This window comes from Lithobates pipiens, unplaced genomic scaffold, assembly GCF_037356315.1.
Source record: "Lithobates pipiens isolate NorthernLeopardFrog02 unplaced genomic scaffold, aLitPip1_a1.2 Scaffold_10, whole genome shotgun sequence".
Classification (NCBI taxonomy): domain Eukaryota; kingdom Metazoa; phylum Chordata; class Amphibia; order Anura; family Ranidae; genus Lithobates; species Lithobates pipiens.
The window spans coordinates 182,962,964-182,975,230 of NW_027507686.1; the positions used below are offsets into that span (position 1 = coordinate 182,962,964).

The following is a 12,267-nucleotide window of genomic DNA, read 5'->3' on the forward strand; positions in this document are numbered from 1 at the left end:
TGTACAGTAAGTGATAGGTTAAAAAACCAAAACAAAAAAACCTTGGCAGAAGTGAGGGAAAATCGAAATAAAAGTCAAAAGGGGGCAATACACAGCTGATAGGGATATTGCCATTCCTCTACTCTACTAAAAAGGAGCATCTTTCATTTGTTTTTGTTACTGTTTGAGTTTTTCCATTGGGATAGTAGGTGAGGGAAATAAATCTCATTAACAAAGGCCTGGATAGGAATAAAAACCCCACTCACTTCAAACCTACAAAACATGTTTTGGCCAGACTTAAGCTTGGTACACAATCGGCTGGTTTAACAGAAACCAGTCGACATTTGGCCCTTGGCAGCTTGTCCAAAAGAAAATGGCCGAACGTCCAGGCTACTGTAGAACGAACATGCCAGAAAGACATCTGCCAATCGGCATCTGATAATCACTCACAGACAATGGCTGCCAGTGCTGACTGGTGTGTTCTGGCAGGGGGGCAGTCCCCCTATTGGAACACAATTGCTCAACGGGGAGATCACTGTACTAACAACGCATAGCTAGTACATAGACTTTCTTGTGAGCACCTGGGTTTTTTTTTCATTCTGCCCGCTGGGCTAAACTAAGAAAACCTCATAGTGTGTGCCAGGCTATAGGCTATGAGGCATATAAACAAGTAAAAAAAAAACTGTGGGGGTTACAAACCTGGGTCATACCCTTCTACATCAATTGCTCCATATTCTTGATCAACAGAGTCCCAATCTTCATCTAATAACAAAAATAAAATGATTTTATGTTAAAATGGTTGTGTTAGTAGCAATCTCTTCTTCCTCTAGATGGTGGTATATATAAACAGAAGCAAATTTTATTTCCTTATGATATGCACGTGAGCATGTGATAGTATTATTAATACTTTTTCTATGTAGAATTGAACTTATATATTTACTGTACATGAATGCCATATATTTGAGCATTACATACACAAACTCTTCTTCCTGCCTCAAAAGGTTGTATTTTGATTGTTACTTTCCCAGTGCAAGTCTACCAGTCAGGTCTGACCACTGAAACTAAAACTGGCCATACATGGAATGAAATTTTAGCACGTTCAGCAAGGACTGGCTGAATTTCAAGACCTGTGTGACCATTGCAGTTGAACAGAAAACAATCTACTAATGGACTTCCATTTAACCTCCCGGTCAGATAAAAGCCACTCGATCAGTGCTGCAGGCAAAAGGGTGCAGCACTGCTCTATATGTTCTAACAGTGAGGGAGTCTCCCTGCTGTCAGAATACATTAGGTTAGTGGGGAGAATTTCCCCATTTATCTCAAATGTGTGGATGAGGGAATCATATTTTTTTTTGTTCAGCCCCAGACTGAATAAAAAAAAAAAAACTGAACCATGTATGGTCAGCTTTACAGAATCTCTGTGTAGATATGATTTTAGATTTTGTTGACTTGTCTGCCAGGGAAGCTGAATAAATGCACACAAATACAAATAGCAACCAGAGGGGAAATTAAAAGTCTGCATATGTAATGCAATAACAGAAAAATGTACAATTGTAAATCAATATAAGAAATAGCTTTAAAGCAAACAATATAGGCATACCCCACTTTTAAGTACACAATGGGGTTTATTTACTAAAGCTGGACAGTGCAAAATCAGGCTCACTTTTGCATAGAAACCGATGCTCACTGAATATACACTATATAAGGTGTTTGAAAATTAGATTAAACAGTGGGCATACTTGCAAGGACTAAATCCTCAAGGGGCTGCATTAATTGTATCGTGGACCACATTATGTCTAGTGAGGGATGCCTGTACCTAATTTAAAAAAAAAGCCTAGGCACTTTGGAATGTAGCATTATAAAAAAATTACATTTTTTTACAAGAGCCATAAAACATATTTTTAATTATTTAGATGCAAAATTGTAGTGTCATTTATTAACTGTTAAATAACTGGGTGCATGTTCATCAAGAGACCATCAATGTGGAAACAGAGAATTTATAATGTTTATGTACAATAGGATGAATGAATGACCAAAGTGCATGATATTGCTCTTTACATATACCATAAAATAATAAGCCATAACTTATTTTTATAACCTTTCATACTTTTATTTTAATGATTTTTATGATTGTTAATAATAAAATTTGTTGCAAAATGTTTTAATCAAAACAGTATGTTGTGTTTACCTTTAAAGTCCCAAGGGGACAATTTACAAATTGTGATAGGGATGGTGGTAAACCTCTGTTTCTGCAAAAACCTTCTTTTAGCAAATTTTTGTTATCTTTAACACCTTCCCACCCAGCCTATAGCAGAATGATGGCCAGGCAGTGGCTTTACTATCCTGACTGGATGTCGCATTACGTCCTCAAAATGGGCCGCTCGTGCGTGCAGTGCGGTGATGGGTGAGGTAAGCATTCCTCAGTGGCCTATTTATCAGTGCTGCCCTTCAGTGCCCATCAGTGATGCCTGTCAGCGCCCATCAATGATGCATATCAGTGCACATCAGTGCTGCCAATCAGTGCTCATCAGTACTGCCAATCAGTGCTCATCAGTAATGACTGTCAGTGCCCATCAATGCTGCCGCTCAGTGCTCATGCCTGTCAGTGCCCATCCGTGCAACCTACCATTGCCATCTATCAGTGCCCATTAGTGGTGCCCATCAGTGCCACCTATCAGTGCCCATCAGTGCCACCTATTAGTGCCTATCATTGCTGTCTATCAGTGCCACCTATCAATGGCCATAAATGCTGCCTATCAGTGCCCATCTGTGCCACCTATCAGTGGCTATCAGTGCTGCCTATTATTGCCCATCAGTGTTGCATATCAGTGCCTAACATTGGCATCTATCAGTGCCCATCAGTGTCGCCTATCAATGACAATAAGTGCTGCCTATCAGTGCCCATAAGTCTTACCTGTCATTGCTTATCAGTGCTAACTATCAGTGCCCATCAGTGCTGCCTATAAGTGAAAATCAGTGCTACATATCAGTGCCACCTATCAGTGTCCATCAGTGCTGCATTTTAGTGCCTCCTCATCAGTACTCAAGATGGCCACAGTAAGAAATGCTGGGGGGGGGGGGGTTCAAGGTGATTTCTCAGCAAAATAAACCACAGCAACAAGGATGGATGGCTGAGTTTGTTTTGAATATTACAAATAAATGAAATAGTGCTTTGTTTTGTATTGCAGTGTAGTTCTGCTTTAACATACAAAAACACTTTATCTACAATCAAACAAATGTACCAGTGAGACATTGTTTAATTCTGAAAAATGCAAATAGTGGATCAGCCAAAAAGGTAATTACAATAGCACAAGATCTATTGGCAAATAATGACTAAGTCAATATTTGCATGTAATAAAACGATTAAAGCCAGTCATTATCCCAATTTACATAAACACACAAGAGAGTGTGCTGCCCTCGTGAAAGAATGTGTAGCGGCTTAAAGGGGTTAAAAGCAATCAGAATTGTATATTTAAAGGAAGGCCTATCTGTCACAATGTTCCGAAGTCAAACAGTGTCAATGTACAATCTGTGGCCTTTCAATCTGTACAACCAACATGACTGTGGTGTGGGTTTCAGATTACCCCAGTTTACCTCCCAAACCCCTCTGTCTTCCTCTAGATCATGCCCCAGCATTATCTTTCACCTTTACCATTTTTTCAGTGATAAACAACTTTCTTTACTACCTGTAACATCATTACCAGGTTTGTAAAATGTTTGCAGAGTGGCAGCCGCTAATAGCACAGTCCCTACTAAAATGTAGAAGCTTGCCTTCACCAAAGCATAAGAAGGATGTTCATAAGCAAAGTATAGATTTAAAGATAGTGAGTGAAAGATATTATCATCATGTATTTTGCTGCTAAAATTCCTGAGGATGAACAGAGTCTACATTTTCTGCGTTCGGTATAGGGGAATGGGTATGGTTTATTAGTGCATTTAAGGCGGAATCCTGCAGTATCTGGCCCCTGTCAGCATGCTTGCCGGCATGATGGTTTGAGTATTGGCTGCTTGAAGCTTAATTTGTGACACAGAAAGGAGCACCACGTTTCAGGTAGTGGTTATTTTATCAGAAGTGACTATATACTGTGGTTTTGCATGCAGTAAATATTCAGAATTTGAGTATTGATTCCATTATTAAGCAGTGTATAGTTTAGTAAGCTAATGATAACTAATTATTCTGAAATTTGACATTTTTAGCACTTAATTATCATTAAGAAAGGGGACCTGTCATTTGGGACAGAAAAAGTCTAAGCTTTAGCTAAGGAAACATTAAAACAAATAAAATAAAGTAAGTTGAATCCAAAAGTACTAATGATGCATTCAAATATTTTAAAGTACCCTACTTTTAGTTGTAACTCATAATATACAGATTAAAAACAGATTTAGAGAATTGAACTAAACATGAATCCGAGTTGTGAATTGCACACCTATAATCATATTTTCTCTATACAATAATTCAACCCCTCGGATATCAATCCAGGCAGCCAAGATCAACTCTGTACAGAGGTCTTTTTTTTTCTAAAGAAATAAAATGAGGTTTCAGCAGTGTATTAAAAGAAAGCTTTTACAGCTCTCTGAAAAATCACGTTTCTGGCCCTACAATGACCAATTATAGTAAATAGTTATTCCTGCACTGCTCCTAGTAAAGGTTATTTATATGAATAGCTGCATACACCGATATGGACCAAGCCGTGTCCACTAGGGAAAGTATGTAAGGAAAGTTGATGTTGCGCTATTCTTACCCTATTGTGGGTAGGGGGCTGTTACACCTTCTACTCTATCTAGTAACATATAAATGACTCTCAAAACATATATATTTGGATATATTATATCCTCTAGATGGTTCTATATGATTAGAAATTCATTATGGTGTGGGTATTTTATAGAAAAAACTATAGAATATGGTGCCAAGAAAAGGACTAAAAAATAAAAGCACCTCGGTAAGTGTGTTTATGGTTTTTTAAGAGTGCAACTTTTATAATTTAGTCCTTTTCTTGGCACCTTATTCTATAGTTTTTTCTATAAAATACCCACCCCATAATGAATTTCTAATCATATAGAACCATCTAGAGGATATCATATATTCAAAAATATATGTTTTGAGAGTCATTTATATGTTACTAGATAGAGTAGAAGGTGTAACAGCCCCCTACCCACAATAGGGTAAGAATAGCGCGACCTCAACTTTGCTTACATACAATGACCAATTATGGCTCTGTCTTGAGAAAGGGTTGTTACCACCTGGCCCAAAAACAAAGTTACAGAGCTTGCCATAAAAGCTGATTGTGATACACTGCTAGAATGTCATTTTATCTTTTGCACCTTTAAAAAGTTTAATTTCTAAGACCTCTGGCCAGATCCCATCTGGGCTGGAGAAATAGAGGGAAACATTACTTTTAGTAAATAATTTTTCAGTGGAAAAGACAAGAGCCATATGGCCCATTTACATCAATATGCTGATGTTGCAGTTTTGATGTTTTTTGACATTGTGAACAAATTCCAGCAGATAAAATAAACTCTTTACGTGTTAATACCACATAAGTACAGCTAAGTACAGTTACCAGAAAGGTACACATAAAAAGTTAAACATAAGACAATAATCGATATTGAGTTATATTCTGTTTATTGCCCTTGTTATTACATTAAAAAAGGTAGGCTTACCTGCAATCTGTTTCTTTTGTTGATTAGCAGAAGCTAGAACAAATTTGGAAAAAATTGCATTTTAGTTAGCTTTTTGAATCAGAAACATAATATTGCATTACACTGTTGATAGAGTATAAGCTGTATATGGGAAATTTGTTACATACAAATTATGGTCTATAATAAAACGAGTGAGTTTGAAAAAGTGCAAGGACACGTGAAAAAATTCTCTGTTTTTTAGATATGTTAAAAGGAAATACTATTTGCAACAGCAAGTGGTGCCACATTTCCTTTGGGCTTTGTGTATATGTCTATGTATGTGTACGTATGTGTGTATGTGAATAAGGGTTTTCATTACTGTCTCTGTCACTTTTGAAGAGATTTTGAAGAGATTGTCTAGGACACAGGACAACCAAGGAATAAAAACAAGGAAACACTTTTTACTCTTTCCTAACCTGTCAACAAAAAAAGAAAAGGTTTTGGCTTGCGTTTTACTCAAAATAACTTTGCATGAGCTAAATCCTTCTTTATTAGCTTATACTAATCCCTTGCGGTTTATTTAATACTTGGGGAAACATATTTATATCTGGCTAATCCAGCCAATATTTATATAGGAAGGAAATTGATGTTCTTTAGTGACAATAATCCAGAGATCTGACTAGAAAAATATATAGAAAACCAGATTTCTTAATTGGCTCGTTTAATGGCAAAAATGTCATTATTGGACTTTTCCTGTCAACCAGTGCTGACATTTCAATGTACAGTGTTTTAATGTACACACAAAGACAAAACATGTGTGGCAAGATTCATTGGCTACATTTCTCATTTTCTCTTTTGCCTATGTTAGTCTTATATTTCTCTGCTAGAAGGGGGAATCAGGAAGATGATTATAAGAAATGCGACTATGACTTAAAACTGCAGCCTGAACACAATCATTTTGGATTCTGGAGGTAAGAAAAAACGCATTTTAGCACAGTTGTCTTTACTAAACTAGAGATGATTCAATTGGTTTGCCCAAACTAGGATCTGACACAGGACAGGCACATTAAAGGATAGTCAATATCTGGGAATCTAAGCTGAATTGCTATCTGTAAATGGGTGTTTTGGGTATCTGTTTATTAGAGCTCCGCAGTGGTTTTCTTTTACATAAATATATATATATACATGATTCCAGTAGATAGTTGGGTGTTTGGGTTATTGGATCAAAAGACAATATCAGTGGCTTGCTTGTACAATAAATTTTAAATAAGTTGCTAACTTCTACAGCTAACACTGGATATTGTAAATCAATGCCTGGTGAATTTCTTTTTCAAAGACTACAAAAAATGTTAAGGTAAACCACTCCATAAAGAAATATGGACAATATAATTGCTAATCTCCCTCTGAAAATGTTAATTGCCCAGACTGAATACTGACTTATACTTCAGTACCTAAAGAATACTTATTTCTAATTGATTTTACTTCCGTGAACTGGAATGTGATTGCTTATACAGGCTACTGCATTCTATTTATTATTATTTGCACTGCTTTGAATAATTGATTAATGAATACAAGTAGCTTTTGGCATGAAAAAGTTTGTGGACCACTGCTCCATCAAATAAAACTAGATCTCCAGCCCCATCAGATATTGTGCACTACTGCAAGCATCCCTCTTTGTAGGTAAATTGTCCATAATATCATTATCTAGCAAACGGCTTAGGGTTATCCTTAAATAATTAACAGACAAGTGTAACTTTTTCCCCATAAAGCACATTTATAATGTGCAAATAAGTTAAAGCTCAACTGAACCTTATTAATGAATTGTACAATGGCAATGAGGCTGCATATAAAGTAATATATATATATATATGCCTCTATTTTTGCTTTTTTTTTATAAGCTGAGTGCTGCAGCAAGGCTTAAAAAACTCCATGTTGGGAGCATATAACAGATTTGGATATCTGTGGTCCAATACATCCCACTGAACACTGCTCTAATCAGCATCCTCATCTCTTCCACAGTACAGCTGTTCATTAGAGCAGTGAATACGGTGTGCCTGTTGGAAAGTTAAGCTTCTGCAACTCTCCTAGTGATGCCAGCACAACCCTTGCTGCAGCAGTTAGCAGATGAACATTTAAATAGGAGGCATAATAATATTATATATATATATAGAGTGACTACATTACAGTAATAAATAAAGAGAGTTCAATTTGGCTGTAGAAGACGGTGTGCAATATGCAGTTCAGCTGTTAATAGAATCTTTTTTTAGGAAAAAGCACACAAAGGATGAAAGAACAACATTATTCATCACCATTATTAGTGCATATGTGTGTGTGTGTGTGTGTGTTCAACTTACCTTGTGCCTGGACACAGGCAAGAAATACCAGAAGGCCTCCTATACATAATAGTAGCCCCCTATAGGTCCCCATGTTGTGTGCAGTTCGGTTACTGGTCACCGAACTGGGGATTGTTGAGAGGAACGGATATGGAAGGTATGGTTGGCCCTTTTATAGCATAAGCTTTGGGTATGGGCAAGCGATTCTACTGGACTAAAAAGAGGGTGGAGTTACAGGGAATAGATATTGGCAGTGCCAATCTGTAGAATGTACTATTGTGGCCAGGTTAGTAAGGGCAGAGGATGGCCAAGAATGTTTGCATTATGGGAGTGGGTATTCCGTTTACTTATGAAAGACATTTTAATATACTTAATCTTTCCCTAGAGATAAAAATATATTTACAGTACTTCCCTGTATTATAAATTATTCATTTGTGATCCCTAATTTGTAATGTCACCAATCTACACTTAGTTACCAAAATATTTGACATAATCAAGTTACTGTAAAACGCCAGTATTCAGCAGCTGAATCTCATTGCGGTACAATTTGGAGCAGGAATTCAAAGCTGAGAACAAACATAACTTCCATCGTAAACACCCATGACCCCTCAGCTATCTATTGATCTATTCTAACATTTATCCTGATTCTTACTTGACCTGTCCCTCATTTTAACCTTAAAGGCATACAATCTAACAAAAACATAGGTGCTGTCTTTGTCAACTTATTCTTAAAAGTGAAAACTCCAAGGTTGTTATATATTTTTTTCCTTTCCTTACTAATTGGTTTGATCTTAACCTAAACAAGGATGTGCAAATCAAGTATTAAGGCACCAGAAATGCAATGCTGTTTACTCTTTCATAGACTCGCCAACTGGTCTTTTTTCTTGTAAATCTTTATTCTACTTCCCAAATTGTACAGGTCTCTTCAAAAGCAACAATTGTATAGTGCTCCTTCCAAATCAACATTGTATAAGTGTCCCCAACATGTTTTGCCACATTGTGGCTTCATCATGTAATACATTGTTTAAAAAATAATTTTGGGAATAGAAAAAGAATATACAATCCTAGTTACCTACATGGTTGCAGCATTGATCCCTGCTACAGCTGCCCCCTGCCAGCTCCACACTGAGAACTGAGTGATAAAAGACCACTGATCACTCATTTCTTAGTATTCAGTCTGCTGAGAGACTAATTTCTTTAGATTGTGACAGCAAGTGGGGGGGGGGGGGGGGGGGGGGTTTGGAGAACATTGGTAACTTGTTACACCCTGAATATAGGTGTAACATGTTACAAATGGTGCACTTATCATTTAATTGTATAAAAAAAGAGCTACTGGTCACACAAACTAAACCTGCATTTTACGCATTTTTATTAATTTTATTAGTAAAATTGTGTATTTAGTAAACCAGTGCAATCCAAAACTTCAAATACTGGTCTGATCATAAAGCTTTTGATTTCCATGGGACTTAAATAGATTATTAGGTTCTTTTGTAGTTCTCATGTGTTGCATCTGGAGTGACTTGTAGAGTTTTAATTAAATCACATTCTCCTCCCCAAAGTGATAAGTCCTCCTGTGACATTAAGCTGCCCATACAGGGGTCAGTTTTGTTTTCATTCAGTCAGTGGGTTGAACGAAAAAACTGACCAATTCCCCCATCCACACATTCCCTCGCCATCAGAATACACATGCACCCATTGAGTGGGAATTAACCATCAAGCCGATTCATGAGAAGTCGATCAATAAATTGATTTTACATAACCAGGAACAGCCATACATGGATTTAAATTCATCCGGTTCTGCTGAGCCAGCCAAATTTCAATCTATGTATGGCCAGCTTTAGTGTATAGGAGAGAACTTATAAATGATGGTGTCAAAATATGAACTCAGAGTTCCATCAGCATTTAACATGCAAAATAGTTCTGTTACCACAAAACAACATGTACCTTTCAGACACCTGCCTGGAAGCCTCACCCAAGGAAAATAAATACCTTCTTTGTTTGCAAGATTTTTCCTCTATGTCTCTCAGAGAAACTCTCAGTACAAAGCTTAATGACTCTTTAAAGAGTTGTTTAATTATGTCAATCACATTCTTGATGTTCGTTGTGTCAACCAATCTTGACTTGATAGCATTAAGTGCCCCCCTTCTCCCCATTATTGAAAAAGCAACATATTCTTTTTAAACACTACCTTCATGGAAAAAAAAGATGGCTTTTGTGGTGCATGGGATGATATCACCTTCTTGTTAATAAGATAAATTATTTTTTTCACACAAATAAAGCTTTCTTTTGGTGTTATTTGATCAACACTGTGGTTTTTATTTTTTCTTTATAAATGTAGGTAAAATGTTTTCTGCTACATGTTTTTGATAAAACAAAATCCCAATAAGTGTATATTGATTGGTTTTCATGAAAGTTATAGTGCCTACAAACTATGGTATATGCAGTATACTGGAATTTTTTTTTTTTATACTTTTACTGGCGATGATTAGCAACTTATAATGGAACTATGATAGTGCGATGGGAAATCTGACACTAACTGTTGCTGGGGGGAACCAACTGCCACTGAAATTACCAGTGACACTAATAGAGTGATTAGTGTTAATACTATACACCAGGGATCTGCAATTAGCGGACCTCCAGCTGTTGCAAAACTACAAGTCCCATCATGCCTGTGCCTTTTTGTGTCATGCTTGTGGCTATCAGAGTCTTTCTATGCCTCATGGGATTTGTAGTTCTGCAACAGCTGGAGGTCTGCTAATTGCATATCCCTGCTATACACTGTCACTGTACTAATCATACTGGCTGGAAAGGGGTAAACATCTAGGGCAATCAAGGGGTTAAATGAGTTCCTAACAATGTGTAACCCAATCATTTCAGGGGGAATAATGGCCAATAGCCATAGCCATCGAAACACAATTCTTGTTTGGAACCCTCATGGTTCAACATGGAGACCTGCCCCGGGGGAACCAGGCCCCTAAATCACACCACAGGGTTCCCCAAGGAGGCCCCCTTATGGAGGTTTTCCCAGGCAGGGACACTACCAGAGAGAAATAGAAAACCAAAGAGAGGGACCAGAGAGGGGAGGAGACTTGTCTGATAATGAGAAAGCTTTGTTGGATAAGGGTTTAAAATTTGCCCCAATGCAAGAAAATTAAATAAGTTTGAGACGTTAATCAATGTGCAGACATTCGTTCATAAAGTTAATATCAAAAGATATATTGTTTCAAATCCTATCAAAGAAGGTAGACTCATTTCTACAGGTATACCACCATCTCATAAATGATTAATTGTTTAACCCCCCAGGTCAAATGGCTCCATCTGTAAAAGTTTTTCGTGATGTGGTTCTAAGAGACCTGGATAAGGTCAAAATCCAGAATTAAAAAATGCGATCTACATTATAAATGGGACTACCGCATTTATGTGAGCATAAAGATCTTGCTATTAGGCCAGCAGATAAGGGGGGGGGGGGGTTGTAATACTAGACAAGGTGGCTTAGATTGATGAAATGAATGAGATCTTGAGGGATCAAGACACTTATATCCCTTTGAGAAAGGATCCTGGTTCTGCATTCATACATGACTTACTAAAGTAGAGGTTTACAGCAGGAGGTTGTCAAACAAAAGGAATTTTTAGTTTTAGTACCTTCATTCCCTAGGACTCCCATTATATACTACCTGCTCAAAATACATAAAAACCTTGTGTGCCCCCCGGGTCACCTTATAGTGAGTGGAATTATCTCTGTGACATCCTGGGTGGGCAAATATATTGTGTAGCGCCAGCTTCTGAATAGCACGTGCTATATGTTTTGAAAGTTAATGTTACACCTAAACTGCAGTTTGGTTTGGGTACAATTGTTCTAAATTTGGACATCAGCATCAGTCTGACTGGACTATAGGATGTTCAGCCTGGCCACAGGGGGCACTGTCTCTTCTGGCAGGCATGGAACCACAGTCTGGTTGGGTGCTTTAAGGTTACCTTCTCTCGGAGCCCACCCAGTGGGAGTGTCACTCTTGCTGTGCTTTCTGGGAGAGGGTACTTAAGATGCAGATGTCACGTGGTTCGGGGTTCCGGTCCAGAAGTTTGTTCGGACTCCATGGTCCTGGTCCTCCTGACCAGCCCCCAGGAAGGCTATGGCCTGGAGTGCAGATCCACCAGACTTATTGTCTCGGGGCTGGCTAGCCCTAGGCAAGGAAACTGAAGAAGGGTTGTCCGGTGCCATCACCAAGAGCCTGGTGGGGCTGAAGTACCTAAGTGAATCCAGTCTCGTGGGTATCGCCAAACTGGCTGAAAGATCCAGGTATCACACGAGTGTTCTGCAAATTTTAATTTCCTGCAT

At 37.8% G+C, this 12,267-nt stretch overlaps 1 protein-coding gene across 1 annotated transcript in view; it reads right to left on the minus strand.

The window, feature by feature from the left end:
• Positions 1 to 12,267, minus strand: part of LOC143926032 (uncharacterized) — a 116,252-nt gene that overhangs the window by 61,815 nt on the left and 42,170 nt on the right. The window contains exons 2-3 of the mRNA XM_077450221.1: positions 5,641 to 5,673; positions 679 to 741 (exon numbers count right to left, since the gene is read on the minus strand). Coding sequence (XP_077306347.1) covers positions 679 to 741; positions 5,641 to 5,673 — 96 coding nt within the window. The remainder of the gene's footprint in view (positions 1 to 678; positions 742 to 5,640; positions 5,674 to 12,267) is intronic.